Below are 19,390 nucleotides of genomic sequence, written 5' to 3'. Positions count from 1 at the left end.
ACAAGCATTTAAGCAACAAGGAAAAGAAGAAGGGGGGAGGGGAGGAAGAAGAGGAGGTGGGGAGGAGGGAAGGAGAAGTTCATGCTCCACATAACTGCAAAGTGCAAGGGTGGGCAACCTTCAGTTACGGCTGGATCCAGGAACTATGGAAGGATAAGCGTTCTCTCATCCTCCTTGACCTCCCCAGGAATCTCCCCATTTCTCAGCTCTGCTTCCCTCCAGAATGTCCAGACTCTCTCCTACTGCAGATGGCTTCCTCTTTGTGGCCAGAAGAGATGGCCTGTGGCAACCCCCATCCCGCCCCAACCCCCTACCCTGTCTGACCACCTCAATGGGGAGAATTCGCTCTGAGCCCAAGAGAAAGTGGTGCACTGCATGTGCTCAGTCACGTGGGAAGGGGCAGGGCACTGTGACTTAGACCTCTCAGAACCACACCTCAAGGGAGAGATGTTGGTGCCACATGGGGGAGCAAAAAGAGAACCAGACGAGAGACAGAGGCCGGCATCATCACACACACGCTCCTGGGTACAGTCAGAGTGGACTTTTATTAGGAAATCACCCTGCAAACACGCCGAGAAGTGCTGTGCTGTGGGTTCCACGCATTTCCTGAGGAAGGGGAGCACAGTATCGGCGCTGCCAGAGGCACAGGGAGCCCGTGAGTGGGAACTGCTCGGCGCCACGCGCGGCGAGCACTCCTTCACAGCAGCGCGACTCGGCCCTGGAGAACCAGCACACAGACGCCACACGAGGACCACGCCAGAGCACACACACCTGCGCTACACTGAAATAAATGAACAATACAGCGTGCCACTGGCTGCTGCCGTGCCTGAAACAAAAGGAACCGAAGGGACAAAGAAAACCACAAAGTCTTTCTTTCCATTGACCCAGGGAAAAATATCCCCAAATTATCAAAATTCCTCAGTTACAAAATACTTTTTTAAAAATTCCATTATTAAAAGAATAAATAACAAAATATATAAAAAATAAGTAGGTTGCATCAAAATTATAAGAAGACTTCTATATATAGAAGTTAGAGCAAGACCTTTTTGTGACCTTTCATATTCTATAAATAGAAGTTAGAGCAAGACCTTTTTGTGACCTTTCATATAGTCCGATCATGGAGTTTGCCTTGATTTCACGGGTTTCCCTCTCGTGGTGTCCTGGCATGGGGTCTAGTTGTAATAGTACAAAATTAATAAATAAAAAGGTTAAATAAATAGCAAATGTTAACATAAGAGGTTGTGAATATAAATACTTACATCTTGACAAAATTAAATAATTTACAGAATAATTAAACTAACTACTTTTTTATTTCTTCCAGGAAGTGCAATTCTCTACGTTTAAATACTAACTTGAATTGTAGTCACAACCGATCTGGACTCTATTTACATGTTAGGGACATTGCGTTGAACACTTTCTAGTACAATTTTTTTCTCATCTTGAATGAATGGATCTTAAAAGAAATGAATCTTGGTCGTCTCTAAATTAGGAATCTATCCCTGACCCTGCTGACGCTGTCCCCATCTCATTCGAGCGTGGCCGTGACCGGGGTAGTGCGGCAGTGACAGGTCACGGGCACGGTGGACACACAGAGATCCGGAGACCCCGGCCCTGACCTAGCCCTGGATCTGAAGGCTGCCGCCCCAAGAGGGAGCGTGACCCCGAGCTGTACGTGTCTGTGCAGGTGCCAGCCCCCCGATGTGTGAGGTGCTCTCCTGTGGAACATCCAGGTGCATCCCAGGCTGGAGCCCTCACGGTGACCACGGGCTGTCGGTCTCTTTCTAACCCACTGGAACGGTGCTTTATTCCGTCCTTAAGACAAAACTAAATTAAATGAAAACAGAAAACACACTTGCCACATGGACCTCATTGAGCAGACACGCACCCTTGGCCGCGTGCTCCAGGCTGACGTGTCACCCACACCACCCGCCCCGTGCCCACGGCTACCCTCCCAGCCTCGACAGACAAAGGAATACTGTGGTTGCAAAGTCTGAAACTTCCCTGAGAACCTTGTCCATGAGCTTCCACTGGAGACTTGGAGCTGCCCTTCAGATCTCTTTCAAAAAACAAAAATAAATCGCTTTGTAATACGCCGTGCCTTGCCCTGCACTCGTGTGGGGAGGTCGAGGCCTCCAGCCTGGCAAGCCCGGTGAGAAAGACACGGGTTTCCAGGCACCCCTTTGGATAAGCCTGCCCTGGGCTGCCAACTGGTCGCTGCCAGTTGGGCGTCTCCACCGCGGGGGCAGGGCAAGGGAGGTAATCGATGGAGCCAAGTCGGGGTGCCCCAGGTGTCCTGATCGGTGGGGTGGCTTCTGGATGGTGAGCTCTAGACCTGGATGCCCCTCACAGCCCGTTTGATGCTCTCCAGGAGGTCCTTGTTCTCGGGGTTCTGGTAGCACTCCTGGTTGGAGTACATGTCAGTGAGGGTGCTCACGTAGGCATCGAAATTCTGCTCACATATTGGCTCCTGGGGAACAGAAGTGGGTCAGCAAGCCCCATCCGTACAATGGGTCCGTGATTTTCAGAAGCCACAGCAATCTATGGGTGAACACAGCACGCCCCCTGAGACAAGCCCAGGCCTTCCAGGGGCACCACCGGCACCCTGGGGCTGAGACAAACATGAGTGTTCCCACAGCCCTCGGAGACGGAGAGCCTCCATGGCCGGCAGCCTGGGGGGCCGAGCGCCTGGACTGAGGCCCTTCAGGCAGGACCCCAGATGCAGAGAGGTGCCCCGCCCTCCTCACCTCCCCCAGAGTCCTGGGGCTCAGCCACCAGCTCGGCAGTGTGCCCGCAGGGCCACGTCCTGCTCACCATGTGCGGAAGGCGGATGTTGGCAAGACTTCGGATAAGGGCCTGGCTCAGGCCCGACAGCTCCAGAAACAGGGCTTCGTTCTGCTCCTCAATGACCTTGTTCTCCTCCTCGATGTTCTTGAGGCTCTTCTCCATGGAGGAGATCTGCACCAGACCAAGACGGGAGATGCCTCCTGCCGTGGGAGCGCCACGGACCACGTCCCTCTCGTGCTCCCAGGACACACCCAGCTATCTGTGTCACATTTCATGCCTCTCTGGGAGCGGGCAAAGAGGCCGGGACCCTGGTGCCCGGATGGAGGAAGGGCTGCGGTGACGGAGCCAGGGGCCGTGTAGAGCCACAGCCTTCTGAGCCACCTCTGTCCTGCAGGGTCAGGGAGGAACACAGACTCCGAAGCACCCTGGGCTCACGTCCCAGCCCACCACCCGCTGTGCTATTAAAGTTCACCATGTTTCTTCCTCCTTGTCTGTAATGGGAATACTGCATCCATTTTGTGAGGGTCTGGCCACCTTTGGGTCTTCCTCCCACCAGAAAGACCAACAAAACGCCTTCACAAAGCTGTGGAAGGCAAGCTTCTCTTTCTGCCGGTCCTAGCTGAGCAGAGCCCCTCAATGACCCCTCCAGCACACCCTCGAAGGGAAGGCGACAACAGGGCTGACAGTCATGGCCGGTCCTGCCTGCCCTGGGGCATCTCAGGGTCAGCGCAACCCTAGGTCCAGGTTCACAGCTGGTGTGGGGAAGGTGGGAAGCCTGCCTGGGGCCTGGTCTGGAGAAGACTTGCTTGGGCAGGCAGCTCCCAACCGAACTGCATCCCAAGGGAGCTCGAGCAGTGGCTGAGTGTGACTCACTGCACCATGCCTTAGGTGCAGGAAGGTGAGCTGCCTTTTAGGGGACAATGCAGGGAGTGGGGTGCTTTCTTCCAACCACGCGGCTGGGAAACATCGTGCTTCAACGCCTGCTAACAAGTCCTTGGCTTAAAACAGTTTGAGTAGGAGTTAGGAGTCTGCCTTCTCCTTGCCCGAGCCTTTCTGCAGAGGACAGGACTGAAAACTCCCTCCAGAGGAAAGAGGGCTCTGAGTCGGTCCAAAAAATGCTAGGGAATAAAAAGGTGGAAATCAGCGAAAGAAAAGAGAAGAAAGGGAAGGAAGGGAGGAAGGAGGAAAAGAAACAAGAAAAGAAGAGAAAAGGAAAGGAAAGGAAAGAAAGACAAACCAAAGAAAAGAAAAGAAATCAGAGGAGCTGCCCCCAAGGCTTGGGGAAGAGAGAGAGCAGTGAGAGACAGAGGGTGACGGGTCCACAGTGATGTGTCTCAGCACCCAGAGACGCCCCAGGAACTCCTCTGCCTCTACTGCCTGTGAGCCTGAGGGAAAATGATGCATGGCAGAATGAGAGTCCTTCCTGATCTCCATGGGCTGACGCTATTTTTATCTGGGCTTCCAAGTCCAGCATAAAAGCCTCTTGGCCAGTAGAAGGAACAGCATCACAAGACACGTGGGCCTCCAGTATGTCCCACTGCAGCCTCTGGGAAGGGCCTCCCCACCTTCCCATCTGTCCTTTCTGCCCTCAGACCCTGCAGGGTCCGGTCACCTCCTTGTCCCTCTGTCACTGCCATAGGGGACAGAGCTACGTGGGGCCCCTCCTTCTGTGCCCCCAGCTCTGCTCTGGCCCCCTATTCGATAGCTAAGGATGGGGCTTCTTTCCAAAATAAGAACCTCATTGCTTTTTTTTTTTTTTTTTCCTGATGGCCAGTGTTCATTTTGGGGAAATCACAGAGATATGCTGCACATACTCGAAGTAATTTGTAACCTTATCACACAGCAATAGTGACTCTTTCAGAGACAGACACATTCCCATAGAAACGCGTTTCTCTTCCAACAACCTCACAGAGTTGATTTCTATTATTCTACCAGTAAGGACATCAAGGTACAGACTGATAACAGGTTTGCCAGGTCACTAGGCTGCTACATGGCAGTCTTGGGGTAGAATCAGGCTCCGGCCCAGCCCTCAGAACCCACCCCATGATATTATTCCTTCGGACAGGGCCAGCAGCCAACCCTGACCCCCCAGCCATCGGGACCCCCAGCATGGGCACCTCAGGACCCCTACTGCTAGAAGAGCTATCGAAGCTGGCAGGTGTGGCTTGTTCTGAGTGTCCCTGAGCCTGACAGTGACCTTGATGAGGAGCTCAGCTCTCCTGCCTCATGGAAGAGGAGGCTGAGAGGACAAGGACCCCTTGAGTTGAGGGGGTGGTAGGTGGGCAACACCATCCACCTGGGACTGCACCTGGGCCTGCAGGTGCATCACCCACTGGGACTGCACCTGGGCCTGCAGCTATGCCACCCACCTGGGACTGCAGCTGCACCATGGCGGCCTCCATCTCAGAGTTGGACTCGTTCAGATCACGAATCTCCTGATTCAGCTGCTTGATCTCCTCATCATTCTCCAGTACTGCTCCAGAGAGAAACCTTGGTTGTGGCTCTTGGCTTTACCCCCAGGCCAGCATGTGGGGGTGCAGTGGAGGCCTGTTTTCTAGGTGGAACTGAGGACCCTCTCCAAGCAGAGGTGACCAGCCTAGCATGCTGGGCAGCTCATATCCCACATGTTATGCTAGAAAAGTTGGTCTTGGAGACTAGTGGCCATGTGTCTACATTTGCGCCCTGACCCTAGGTGATGGGTAGGAGAGTATTAATCTCTCTGTCAGGTATTAATCACGAGGAGGAAGATGGAACTTTTCCAGGCGGTGCTGAATTTCCTCAGCTTCCTTCTTCCTTGAAACTGAGTTCACAGTTCCACAAACCCCGAGAACGTGGCTGCTGCTGCTGCCATCAGGGTTCTCTGACACCAACACTTACCAGTACCCAGGTGAGAGCAGGCATGCCACTTGAGTGTCAGGAGCCCAGACTCCAGGCAGCCAAGGGTTCAGAGCTGAGGCTGGGAGACCTGTCGCTCAGGTCAGGGGTCTGTCCCCACTCGTTCAGGAGGGACTCTGCCTCCCTAACCCTCCCACCAGCACTGCTCCTTGCCCGGGCCGCGGAGGTCCCTCGGAGGAGCCGCAGGGACTTACCGTCACTTGTCTTGAACTTGGTGCTGAGACCCTCATCCCCTGAGACCTTTCCCTTCTTTCCAGCAAAGGTCGCTCTGGGACAGCCAGACAAGCTGGAAGCAAAGGTCACACACCAAAAACCAGTGCAAAGTCACACACCAAGGTCCCGTCCAAGATGACACGTCATAAAGAACGCCAAGTCCTTGCTGGCTGGCAGCCTGGTAGGGTCCTGGCTTGGAACTTTCTCAGTGACTTCCTTTGTTTCTCTGCTCCCTGGCTCCAGCCCCCGAGCTATACGCTCCTTATTCAGCATCCAGGCCTTTCCCAGCTCTGGCCATAGCCCTAAAGGCTCGTCCCCAGATGGTGGGGGGCCAGCTCCTTATCCCCTTCTCAGAGAGGCCTTCCTCAGTCTTCCTGGTCTCTGTCCTCCCCACAGCACCTCCCCCTTCCGCCGTCCTCAGTACCTCACTCAATCGTTCGCTTAGAATCGTGGCCCCACCCGCCTGGCCCAAATCCACCCTTGTTCCCGGCTCTGTCTAAGGGCCTGGGCCTGGTGTGGACCCCTGTGAAGGCTTGTGGAACGAATGAGCTAATTAATCTTCTAGGCGGAGAGACAAGGGCAGAATGAAAGAAAGACAAAGCAGGACTGTGTGGGAACCCCTTGTGCCTTGGTCAACACCTCAGCTGCCTGGCACCCAGAGGAGGAGAATGGGGGCTCTGAGGCCCCCCAGCCCTGGAGCAGGTATTGGGGGACAAGCGAGAGCCCAGGCAGGGAGATCTCTTGTCACCATGTCTCTTCCACAGCAGGCAGAGGCCTCAACCCAAAGTTCCAAGGAGAGGCCCCAGCGGGAGGGGACAGAGCCTCTCGTGAGAAGCCAGCGGCCTGTTTCCAGAATGCGCACTGAACTCAGGGCTCTGCTTGCTCTTGCTGAAGGGATGCTGCTGGGATGGGGCCAGGGGAACTCCTGACAGCAGCCTCATGGGGTGACACGTGTCACAAACACCATGGTCTGGTCCCCAACACATCGTCCGTGGCTTTCCCCAGTCGGCTACCAGGCTGGGCCTTGCTTTTCCCTGGAAAAACTGTAGGCCACAACTGAGCCCTAGTCTGGCCCATCCCAAGGAGCCTGCCCGACGAGACCCAGGATATGTGGGGCCATTACCTCCTGTGGGTGAGGAAGCTACCGTTGGCGTGGCCGGAGCCGTCACAGCCCGGAGTGGGGCAGGTAGGCCCCTCATTCTTCAGTGATTTCCAGGAAAAGGGGGAGCCATTAAGGGAGCCCTCTTTCTGCCTCCGAGCAGCCAATGGGCAGCCAGATGCACTTCTGTGGGATGCGTATTTGCCACTGATGTGACCAAGCCCCACACAGCCGGGAACAGGGCACCTGGCACGAAAGGGTCAGAGGTGAGCACAGGGCACTGGAAAAGGGGGGAAAAGCCCAGAGACTCTCCCAAGCCGGACGCTGAGACTGCTGGGGGCTCCTGGATAAACTCCCACTGCCCGAGCGGTTCCCGAAGCCGTCCCAACCAGACAGGAAAGCAGCAGGGGCCATGTTCCCTCTCCAGCTGCAACCTCGCACCCCTGCATCCCTGGAAGGTGACCAGCGACCCTCTCTCCCCAGCGCCCAGGAGCCGTGATGCCCCTGGGCCCTGGGCTAGCTCTCTGGAGCCTCTGGGTCTACACCTAGACCTTGCTGCCACATGAAGTCTACATCACCCCAGCAACACGGAGGCCACTTCTGGGGGTTGCACCAGGCACAGCACCGGGGGATCCTGGGGGTCCCAGGAGGTCACCAGTGCACCTGCAGCCACGCAATGTGGGGACAGCTGGGGCCCCTCACCCCACAGCACCCCAGAATGAGACTGTTGTGGCATGATGTCCACAGATGTCCCAGCTTTGCTTTGCCACATCTGAAATGCGTGTTCTGGAAGGAAGAAGCCAGGCTACCGGGCTCATGCAAGAAAGACTCAGTTCAGACGTTCCGTTGTGACTCCTGCCCGAGGCCGGCTTGTAATGGCATTTCCTGTTGTTCAGGCTGTTCCCGGACAGGGAGAGAAGCCCTTGAGGAAATAACACAGGCCCCAGGAACCCGTGAGGTAACTGGAGAAGGTTCAGAGTGAACACCACCACCCCCGCCTCGCCATGCTGCCGTCGGGATCCGTGCACCACAGAAAACAGGCTAATGTGGGGGGCTCCGGGCATCCGACCTCATGGCCTTCAGGAGAGACCTGGACCAGAAGTCCCCGCCATACCTTCCGAGCACCAGCATTTCAGAATCATGGGCTCTGAGCTTGGGACCCCCTAGGAACCCACAACTGCCCGAAGATGAGATCCTGCCCTGCAAGTTCTCAGTTTTCTCCCTCCGGCAAACGAGGCCTTTGTAACTGGCCATTTGGTTTTACCCACTTCGTAGGGGCTGCAGGCCTGTCAAACACACAGGACCCTGAAAAGGGACACGTTCCCCCAGTTCAGACGCGGTCCCTGGGGTGGGAAGGTCAAAGGCAGGAAGTCTTCTGCGGGGCGCGGCCGTCCCAGAGCCCCTGACACGGCAGGTGAGGGACAGGGCCTTGCTGCCCAGAAGTGGCCCCTGCACTGTGGCCTGGCTCCCCAGGTGGCCACTGTAGACATTTTCCCAGCCTCTTGGCCTGGATCTGTCCTTACTTGTCCCCTCTCGGTGCCCATCCCTCTCTCTTCTTCTTCCCAACCACGTGGGCCTCAGACAGGCAGGATGGCCACAGAGCCGGTCAGGGTCATCTCAGCAATCAGTCCAGAGTAGAAACACTGCCACGGGCCCAGTAAGGTGCTTAGGGAGGCTGCGCTCCATGTGTGCCCCTCACACCTGGACACCGCCCAGCTGTGGGGGCCCAGAGGACCCTGACGCAGCTCTGAGCCCCCCAGAGCACAGCATCAAGAGACCAGATGAGAGATCGCTCTTCGAGATTACAACACACGGTTGAGTCTGAATTCTGTTTACTCATATTCTTTGCAAAACCCTAACCCTCCTCATCAGGAGAGATTCGGGAACGCCTTCACAGTGACCGCTTCAGACATGTCGACAGTAACACTGCTTTGCTTTCCCTCCACATCCAGTGTCCAGTCCTTCTGAGCTGCCAGGTGAGCTCATGTCAAGATGCGTGTGGGGCACCAGGTCAGGTAGCTTCTGTGCCTCCCAGGTGAGCTGGCAGTGGGACCCCCAGGACCCCTCTTTGTTAGCTGCAGATGTGGCTGGGGACGGTGGCAGGGGCGGGGGCTCTCTTCCAGCCCCGGCGACAACCCACCCTGGCACACGCACAGACTTGCACGGCCGCTGACTTTATTCTGGCCAAACGATGCAGACACAGGTGTCCTGAAAGGGAACGCTTCCCCGCACAGCAACCCAAGCAAGCCGGAGCCCAGGAAAGCCTCAGGCTGCAGGACCTGATTCAAGATGGCATTCAGTTGTAAATACAGTGAGGGTCTGTGGCTGGGGAGGGGCCCTCCCCGCCTTGCCGTGCAGCCATTCTCCACCTGCTTCTAAGTCATATTCTCCACTTGGCTGCAAAAATCTTGATATTTAAAAAGCAAAGTTGACAGCACATTAGCAGGAGGAAAACCATTTTTTTCCCGTTAACTTGAAAAATGCTGATCGTGATTTTCATCATTTGCAAATGCAGCCCAAGTCCCTTCGCACGACCCGCCAGCAGACCCTGTCTGCCTCCAGAGCGGCTTGCGTTGACACGGCTTCCCGGAAAGACAGATGCTCTTCCTTGTGCTAGCGTTTTAGTGGCTGCATTCATGACACCAATGTCCACATACTTTGCATTTTTGTGTTAGCATCCATTGTAGTTTTACTGTAAACACTAAGTTAAAGAAACAAGCCACAGCTTTTCACACCTAACAGCTGGTGGGGCCAGCCCCCTAGAAGGGTGTGGTGGTTGTCACTCGGGTCTATCCTCTGTGGCCAAGCAGATGTTTGGGTGCAGCTGGGCTGAGCTCCAAGGAGGAGCCACTGACTTGGTCCTGGTTGCTCCCCTCCACAGCGGTGGGCATCCAGCTACACTTGGCCCAAAGGCAACACAACCAGGCAGCCGGGCTTTCTGTGCACCTGCCTGGCTATGTCCTGACCAAGCCCACCCCAAGGTCTGCACCAGCCGGAACCCCTCCTTTCCACTGCTCAGCTGGCAAGGGGCCCGACTGCTCTGTCCACTGTCAGCTCTGAAAGTCCTGGGAAATGTGAATGATGGGTCACTCTGTGTGCCCCTGTGGCCCAGCCTTGCCCCTACCAGAAAGTGGGAGGCTCAGGGGGCAAGTTCCCTTCTGCAAGCATACACTTGCAGCAATGCAAGCCCTGCCAAGTGGGGCTCTCACGGAGTCAGTGTTCACGCACCAGCCCCTGATGACAAGTTAGACGCCCCCAGGGAGACGGCCAGGAGAGGGTATCAAGGACTTTGAGCATGCAAGGCCCAGGATGTCCTTGGTCCTCCTCACAGGAGTGTCGAGGTCCCGGCTCAGGGTGACCCTCCTCGGATTGCTCTTTCCATACGAGCTCCTGCGTTGGTGTGTGAGTGTGCAGACACATCCGGTCTGAAGACGGATCATCTTTCTAACCACCCTCTCCTCCCTGACTCCTGCACCTGTCGTTTCCCTGCACAGAAGACCACAGCGGGGCAGGTTTCAGTACCCATGAGCTCTGGGGCGCTGCCCCTCATGCCCTGAGCCCACGTCCAGGTGGGCCCCCAGGTCCATGGGCAGCAGGGCCCTTTGCCTCTCCTGGCCCCACCAGACCCCCCCACCCCAGAGGTGAGGCGCACAGACAGGAGCAGTGCCCGTGCGTGTCCTTGATACAACACGCACGGCTCCAGCTTCCCAGGTGCCCACACACACCGCAGGAGAGCTTCTGTAAGAATGGGCATGTCACTGGCCAGCGGTGTTCATGACACGGGAGCCTAGAAGGAGCTTTTCACAATTAAAACAGACAGGAACCTCCCAATTCTGCAAAGCCCCCACGGGAGTCAGTAAGACCCCAACTTACTTCATCAGCTCGGGGTCTTCCTTGTCGTCCTTCGTGGGCGTCACCCTGGCTCCACTTTTCTTGGCCCGAGGGCAGCCTGACAAGCTAGTTTTGAAAAAGGAAGAAAAGCCACGGTGGTCCCAGAACAGCAACCTCTCAGCCCGTCTGCCCTGCCCCTCTCACTCTGAGACTGGCAGCCCCGCGGGTCCCCAGGGAGCTTCTGTCCTGGAGCACTCTCCAGGGCAGGGGCCAAGGCAGGCGGTGTCACCATGAGCCCTCTAGGTCTGGCAGCACAGGGCGGCCTGAGCAGGCTTCAGGAGATCAGTTCAGACGACAGAGACAGACAGGGACGGAGAACCAGGCTCCAGCTCCCAGCAATGTCACTGTCCCCTTGGGAGCACGGCAGCTCTGTCTGCAGAAGAGACAGCCCCACCCCGACTCCATCCGTCCTGGCGCCCCGGGGCACGGCTCACCTTCGGTGTGAGGCGTAGTTCCCTGTTATGTGGCCGGAACCGTCACAGCCGGGGGTGGGGCACCTGCGGAGGACAGAGGATTTGGAACCAGAGCCAGGGAGGATGCCTGACCAGAAAAGGGCCCCTCTGTCCCGAGTCCCTGAGCGGGCCCACCACCTCCGCAGCACTGGTCTCGGAAAGGGCGTGCGTGTCCGGCCGGCCTGCTGCCATGACGCCCGGCCTTCAGAACAGTGCCACCCAGTCTCCCCAAGGGGTCCCAGGAGGCCAAGACAGGAGCTCATCTCTACTGCAGGAAAGATGGGCTCCCACTTTGGCCTTCTACAGGGCTCTAGGCTGGACTAGAAGGTTCCAGAACACATATGGGCCTTTACACAGCATTCAGAATGGCAAACCTAACAGCTAAGATGGGCTCCCCTTCCTTGATGTGACCAGGAGGAGGAGGGGTTGTTTTCATGGAGGACAGCCTCTGCCTGAGCCAATGAACTGCTATCTGCTGGGCACTCAGGACACACCACCCACGGAGCCATCACCTAGAGTGGCGCGACTCCGTCAGTCCAGATTCGCAGGGCCAGAGGCTGATCCTCACTGCCCAGGGTAAGGAAGGGGACACCCAACACAGAAGCCCAGCCTGATGCATCCAGAGTGTTTGACAAATGGATCTCATGGAAAGTGAAAATTACACTTGAATACACAAGTATGCGTTTTCTTAAATTGCTTTTCCCTGGGGCACCTGGGTGGCTCAGTGGGTTAAGCCTCTGCCTTTGGCTCAGGACGTGGTCCCAGGGTCCTGGGATCGAGCCCTGCATCAGGTTCTCTCCTCGGCGGGAGGCCTGCTTCCTCCTCTTTCTTTCTCTACCTGCCTCTCTGCCTACTTGTGATCTCTGTCTGTCAAATAAATAAATAAAATCTTTTTCCAAAAAAATTGCTTTTCCCTGAAAGTCCACAGTGGAAGAATGAGTGAGTTTCTGCTGGTGCCAGAATGGGGAGGGCTGCCCGGTTCTGCATGTGGGTCCACCAGAAACCTCTGGAGCAGGCCTGCCACTCTGTACCTTGTTCGGTGGAAGGGTGCGGCTCTGACCCTGCGGAACCGGGCGGGACCCTGGGGCTCACAACCAGAGTCTCACTGATCAGTCCTCATCCTCACACAGAGAAGAAACCGTGGGAACTGAGGCCGTTTCCCGATATGAAAGTGGCCCCGAAAGGGCTATGGGGACTTGCGTCCACTGATAGAGTGCTCAGGTGTCTGCCTCTCAGTCAGCAGAGCTCTCTGGGCCTCAGGCCCCTGTGCTATGCCCACACCCTTCCTCAGGATCTTCCTGGCACAGTCAAAGGCTGCCCCCCACGGCTCTCCAGCTGCCTCCTAGAACCCAGCAGGACCACACTGCCCGTTCCCATCTGAGGACACACAGAGCTGGTGGAGCAACACGGGGGGGGGGGGCATGCCCATCCCACCAGCTCCTTCTCCAATCCCACTGTCTGTCTCGAGCCCTCCTCTTCCTCCTGTCCTGTGGGCCACACGTAGGAGGCCCCCGGCCTGCCTGCAGACCGTCCAGTCCAGTCACCCTGCCGTTGGATTCAGGGGTGACTCCAACCCCATGAGGTTATGGTGGGTCCTGGCCTGCTCAGGTGTGCTCACATCCCAACCCTCCCACATTACATCAAGGGGGTGTTTGCTTGATAGGAGACACCGCCAGCATCTCCGTGCAGGTGGGCCTCAGCCCTTTCACACAAACGCCCAACCGGTACATGGGTCCTGCTGGGACACTCTGTGTCTCACTCCAAGGTCCCAGGGAGCGAGCTACTGGGCTTGGCTCCTTGCTGCAGCACGGAGTCCTTCAGACACATCAGGGTACGCCTCACACAACTCTCCGCTGAGCCCAAGGCCCTGCCGCTGCCCTGCTGCCCCTCCTCAGCCCAGAAGGCCCTGCCGACCACCCTCATGGCCCACGCTAGCAAGAGCCCTGTCCCTGCTCTCCGGAGCTCTGGTGGCCGCCTGGGGCTTCATTTCTTTTCGGCTTCATGAAAACATGGCAGAACTCAGGTTCATGCTGCAGGTGGTGGGCAGGCCCTCAGCAGCCCCAGGCCTTGATGCCCTGTGTGTGGGTCCAGACTCTGGTGGAGCCCCCACGGCCCCTAGTGAGTAAGGCTGGCAGAGGAGTGTGCGCACATGGGGAGGGTCCCTGCCAGGCCCCAGCACAAGGGTGCCCACAGAGGCACACCTTCTCCAGGCAGGGGGCACCAGCACTCCTTGCCAAGGCCCGGGTCAGTCGCTCTTCCCAAAAGGCGTGACCAGTAGAGGACGAGGTGTGGGTGGAGAAGTGGGGAATGCAGGCGCTGGCCGCGTCCACCGCTCTTGTGCCCCGAGGGCCCGCCGGGCCAGTTGCAGGAACCCTCCCGCCGTCTGCTTCTGAGTGCATCGTCTGGGCAAGAGGACGGGTCCGGTGTCTAAGGGACACTCTGCATCTTGGCGTTGTGTAGCAGGCCTCGCCTTGGAGCCCCACCCTCTCCCGTGGTGGGGAGGCCACCCACACCTGCCAGAGCTCCCATCACAGCCTTGCAGGGGATGCACACTGCACCTCACATCCCCACACATAGACAGGGCTGAGCGGCCCACAGCAGCAATGTCCCCAGCCCCTGACCACATCGGGCACTCGGTAGAGAAGAGCAAATGCCCTTGGGATTCGATTAAAGCCCAGAAAACACACGATCTGAGACTGTCTCTGCAGCCATTGTCAAGAGGGAGGCCACCGAGGGAACCATTTGCAAGGCGGGGCTTTTCCTCTCTGGGGACAGGTCATCTTCCCCATCACGGCCACAAGACTGGTCAGGAACAGCCTCTACAAGACGTCCACTCGACGGGAGGAGGGAGAGGGAAACGCTAGCACGCCAGGACCACGTTGGAGGCCTGCTCACGTCCACCCCAAGCCCTTGCTGTGTCCTGAGAGGACAGCACTGACTCCCACAGAAAGACCTCTGGGTCCAGAAAAGAGCTTGGGTCCAGTCAGGACCCCTTCCCAGACCTTGCCGAAGCCGATGAGTGACTTGTTTCCACTCGAGGAAGACCTCCTGCTGCTATTTCTAAGCAAGTGTGGGTTAAGGTTCCTCACAGGCTCTTCGTCGTAAATGAGCACTAACCCTCCTGGAAGGCCATGTTTCCAGACCCAGACCAGGCCCCGAGCACCTGCTCTGCAGGAAGAAAATCCTAGAGCTCTCAAATCATTCAGGCCCTCAACCTGGAAAACCAGGGGAGCTAATTACTGTTCAACTGGAAAAGGAAACCGGAAGAAAGAGCGTGGGACAGGCGTTAAGAGAAGAGAGGCAGGGAGGGAGCGGAGGTCCAGGGAGAGGGTCCTGAGCCCACAGGACGAGGGTTCCAACTAGATACCTGGGGCTGGACAGGCAAGGGGACGGGGGTGAAAGTGCCACGAGCTGAGCCTTGGAAAAGGTTCACGTTACAGCTGGTAACTCTTCGAAGGGCGATTCTGGTGGTGAGCCTTGCCCAGAACAGAAGGCCCCGTTGGTAACAACAGCCAATGACACGCTTCTGGCTCCTGGGACCAGAACAGCCCCCCCAGAGTAACAAAGAGGAGGCTAGCAGAGTCGGGACACTGCAGAGAGCCAAAGCTTTCTGCCCTGTTTCTAGATCAGCTCAGGCCCCCCGGAAGACTTTGGCAGCAACGGCCCCTCGTCTTAGAGGCCCCAGGACCCCGGCTCCTATCTGGCCTCAGACAGAATGAGCCCAGATTCAGGAGCACTCAAAGTGGAGGCCTGAGGGAGGGTCAGACACTCCGGGGAAGGGAGTGAGCTGAGCGCACAAGAGCTGAACCTCCTTCCTGAGCCTCTGCTTGGCCTGGGAGCCGGGACTGGCACGGCCTGGCTCAGGGTCACAGTGGCTGCCAGGCCGCAGCTCACCTGAATGCACAAAAACCTATGACGACTACAGCCCCCAAACCCAGCCCCAAGAGGATGCTGAAAACCTGGGAAACCTCCGGTGCTTGCATTGCGTTTGAGCGGGGTGGTCAAGCAGGCTAGTGGGTGCCCACAGGGCCTGGCCGGCCTGTGTGTTAGGGATAGGGAGGAGAAGCAGAAGGCGGGGGTGCTCAGCAAAGAGAAGGGATGAGCATGGAGAGGCATCCCTGGGAGGATCACCAGCGCCAAGACAGAAGCAGCTGCAGCGGTCATCGGAACAGGGAAGGGCCAAGAGTTTCCTCTCTCATCAGCAGCACCCAGATCCCTTCACGAGAGCTGCACAGCCTGAAGCCTGCGGAGCCACAGCAAGACCTAGGAGCCAAGGCCAGCTCTGGGCTTCTCCCACACCTCAACGGCAGGGACAGAAGCAGGCCCGGACAACCCCATCCTGGGTCCTCAGGAGAGGGAGGATGGGCTGGGCCACTAGGGGCCAGAGGCAGGTCCTGCTCTTCGCAAAGCCTCCCTCCTCATAGCAGCTGGCAGGGCCGAGGGTGGCACAGGAGCCCGCAGCAAGGGACAGGCAGACAGCAGCACTCAGAGAGACACAGGCGGCGGCAGCAGGAGCCCCAGGCAAGCAAGTCGGCCCCTCCATGGCCTGTCTCTCTGCCCCATGCTGCTGGGAAGGGCTTCCCTAGGGCCGGAGCCCTGGAGAGGGCCGACTTTGGCTGGAGCCTCATGGAAGGAGAGAGCAGAGCAAGGGAGCCGCCCAAGAGAAGGGAGGCCAGGAGGCAGACATACTTGAGGTCAGCAGAATGGGCAGCCATGAGGTTTCTGAGGCTCTTGTCAGCAAGAGGGCAACCAGAGAGGCTGAAAGAGAAGAGATGGGACATCGGGGTGAGCCAGAGGGGAGCAGAGGAGGAGAAGGGAAGACCCACCACACAGCACCCAGGCCAGCCTGGACCCGAGCAGGGACGAACCTGCGGTGAGAGGCATAGTTCCCGGTGATGTGGCCGCTGCCGTCACAGCCAGGGGTGGGGCAGCTGAACAAAGGAAAAAGAGTGTCAGAACAGAGAGCACGGCACACCTGCCAGGCCTGCCCCCTGCGCGCGCCTACTGGGGGAGAGGGGCTGACACTCGTCCTCGACTCACCCACGAGCCAAGGGGAGAGTCCTCCCCCCACGGGCCTCAGACAGCCAGCTTCTCCCACACAACTAAACTCAGGGAGGAGAAAGGAACAAAATTCCAGCTCAGTGTGAAGCGGGGACATCTCGGGACGCACACGGGTGCGCCCGCGAACATGTGGGCCGGCGGGCCCTTCCTACAGCGGCGTGACCCTCCCTGAGGACAAGGTCCCAGACCAAAGCCCGGGAAGAGCCGTTGCAGGTCTGGTTCACAGGCAGCAGAAGAGGAAGCTCGGGGACAAACCAAGCACAGGGGAGGGCTGGGTCCCTGGAGGCACAGCCATCAGCCACAGTCTCCCACAGTCCTGCCAGAGAAGCAGGGCTCCAGGAGGGTTGACCAGAGGCTGTGCGGTGGCACCCAGCTGTGGGGAGACTATCTGCCAGCAGCTTCCCCTGTCTGCAGCAGCATCTGCTAGAAGCCTGTGAGGACCAGCTCCAGGCGGCTGGCTGGGCTGGCAGAGCCAAGGGTACCGAGTCCTAAAGCACAGGGCATGCCAGTGGGCTCTGTGAGCCAGGGCAGATGGCTGTGGCTTGGGAGAGGGTCTGCTTCCCTCAGCCCTCACGCTGCTCTGTGGGCCCGAACACGGGCTCTCCCTTGCTCTTACTAGAAAAATGTGTTAGATCCCAGTGCAGCACAGCGACAACGGGAAACCTGTCACCCACTGCCGTGTGCGAGAGGGCCGTCACGCAGGTCGACCCAGCCTCTCTGGCCAACAGGACGGTCGGCGCTAAGCTGGGGCAGGGACAAGGCCTGGGGCTGAGCACATCTGGTCTTAGGGACTCAGACCAGGGCACGCTTTCTTCCAGAGTACGAAGGCTCTCAAGGAGCCCTCTTGGCCCAGGTGGGGACTTACGTGAGCAGTTCCTTCTTTATGTCCTTGGAGAGAAACTTCATCTTAAAGTTGGTCAGGGTAACTTCCCCGGGGTACTTCCGCTCCTCAAAACTCTCTTCTGACACTTCCTGGTCATCTGCTTCAGAAGAAGCAAAAGAATGGGCTGCTGGCTCTGACTGCAAAAGACCAGCAGGGAGACGTTTTAACCGGCTGGCGGGGGGCCGGGTGCCCGACCCGGGGCGGAGGGAGAGGGGCCCTTCAGAATAGGGCTGGCAGAGACAGTTCCCCGAGGCTCCTGCCTTCGGATGAGGGAGGAAGACCTACCTACCTCCCCGGAAAACACAGAAGACAGCAGCCCTGAGGGGCTAGAGTGCTGCACACTTCAGCCAGAGGGGCCTGGCCACCCTGGGAACGAGGCCTGGGTACCGCCCAAGGCAGCCAGCCCACCGCCCTCCCACAGCCTCGGGCCTGTGTGCCCCTGCACCTGACCACTGCTGGGCCACCTTCCAGACACAAGAACCTACACGTGGCACAGCTCCTCGGGGCTCAACGCACACTACCACCGAACAACGCTTGTTGAGATACTAGGATGGTGACAGCACAGTGCAAGCAGTAACTTACAGGCTGTGGCCTTGAGACCCCCTGTGCCCCCCCCACCGCCAGCACCAGGCCCCGGCCACAGCAGGCCCCTCCCGAGCCCAAGGTCGAGGTCTAGAGGGGTTAGGAGCCAGCCGAGGGCAGGACACGACGGACACAGGGCTGAGCAAGGACAAAAGAAGAGAAGGCCAACACCCTGCTGTGGGTCAGTGCTGGTTCACGGTCCAAATCCCGGGGCTGGCACGTGTGCGTCTCAGGCAAAGGTTCACCCTCTTGGGGCCCAGGTGGTACATGCTCAAGCCCGAGACAATAGCAGCCCCTTGCAGGATTTCTGGGGACTCGGAGCGCAGAGCCCAGAGCAGCAGAAGCTCTCCAGGACGGACAGTGAGACTTCTCCATGCCGGGGGCGGGGGGGTGGGGGTTGCGACTCCTGCTGCAGAGACTGTGACTGCACAAGGCACGGGGCAAGTGTTCCCTCCCCTGAGCAAGCCGGACTTAAGCCAGGTCTCCAGGATAAACGACAGCTTCCCAGAGGCCCAGGGAGGAGGCCATTCCACAGCAAGGGAGGTGTCCCCGAGGCGCCCGGACACTGTTCTGGCCGCCGCCAGAGGCCAGGGTGGGAGGTGAGGCTAAGGGTGGGGGCGTGGGGTGAATCGAGGAGCCTCGCGCAGAGCTGGGGAGTCTGAGTCGGGGGTCCTGGGCCTGGATGAGGGAGGCATTTCTGGGGGTGACCCACCCGTGCCCAGAAGGGAGCTGGAGGAAAGGGAGGGACTGGGAGCGAGCTGAGGCTCTGGGGGGAGAACGACTGTGGGGGCTTCTGGGGGCAAGGACCTCAGGACCTCTGAGACCGATGACATGAGTCTTGGGGGGCTCAGAGGGTGTGGAAGGAGAAGGGGAGGGACCAGGCAGCCAGGGATGTTAGCCTGAGCGGGGAGTCATGGAAAGGTGCGGGGAGGAGTCAAGCGAAGGTTACAGTCACCAGGAAGGGGGCTTAGACCTTGGAGCAGGACTGGAGCAAGGTAAGCGCAGACTGTACTAGGGGGTCCCCCCTGTGGGGGCCGCATCTGGCCTCAGACTGGGCTCCCACTGGCCAAGAAGAAAACCAAACACACAGTCCCAGAGGCCTTGCCCAGGCCAGCCCGTCCCACTCAGGGCTCAGTCTGAGAGGCGCCCCTCTCCCGGAGCCTAACACCAAGTTCTAGCCACGGGACTGTGCCAAGTGACCTCAGCCGGGGGCCCAGTCTCCCCCTCACGTGTGACGCAGACACACGTCGAGGGTGCGGGGCTGGGAGGACCGGACTGCAGGCTGGTTGTCTCCCAGAGCGGTCTCCTCCACAGGGACCGGCCCCTGCCCTTCTGGGGTCGGTGGGAGGGGGTGCTGGCAGGGACAGGGAGGGAGGATGAGGGGACCTGCCGGCCTGCCCACACTGCGGAGGCCCCTGGGAGTCTATGCCACCCCCGCAGCGGGGCTCTGCTACTCAGGACGCACACATCTGTGGGGAAGAGCTTTCAACCAGTCCCACTCTCAGGAGGGTAGAGTGACTAGAAAGGGCT

The 19,390-nt window shown here is 58.4% G+C and overlaps 1 protein-coding gene across 1 annotated transcript in view; it reads right to left on the bottom strand.

Moving 5' to 3' along the window:
• Window positions 1-526: 526 nt before the first annotated feature.
• The window catches only part of MYT1 (myelin transcription factor 1), a 45,902-nt gene continuing 27,038 nt past the window's right edge, over window positions 527-19,390 (bottom strand). Inside the window, exons 13-23 of the mRNA XM_082743110.1 lie at window positions 17,261-17,415; window positions 16,203-16,265; window positions 16,024-16,092; window positions 11,317-11,379; window positions 10,865-10,948; window positions 7,016-7,237; window positions 5,874-5,965; window positions 5,154-5,257; window positions 2,812-2,955; window positions 1,100-2,467; window positions 527-1,053 (exon numbers count right to left, since the gene is read on the bottom strand). Coding sequence (XP_082599236.1) covers window positions 2,327-2,467; window positions 2,812-2,955; window positions 5,154-5,257; window positions 5,874-5,965; window positions 7,016-7,237; window positions 10,865-10,948; window positions 11,317-11,379; window positions 16,024-16,092; window positions 16,203-16,265; window positions 17,261-17,415 — 1,137 coding nt within the window. The 3' untranslated portion in view covers window positions 527-1,053; window positions 1,100-2,326. The remainder of the gene's footprint in view (window positions 1,054-1,099; window positions 2,468-2,811; window positions 2,956-5,153; window positions 5,258-5,873; window positions 5,966-7,015; window positions 7,238-10,864; window positions 10,949-11,316; window positions 11,380-16,023; window positions 16,093-16,202; window positions 16,266-17,260; window positions 17,416-19,390) is intronic.

This window comes from Mustela nivalis (assembly GCF_964662115.1).
Source record: "Mustela nivalis genome assembly, chromosome: 8".
Classification (NCBI taxonomy): domain Eukaryota; kingdom Metazoa; phylum Chordata; class Mammalia; order Carnivora; family Mustelidae; genus Mustela; species Mustela nivalis.
This window is presented reverse-complemented; position numbering and strand designations above follow the sequence as displayed.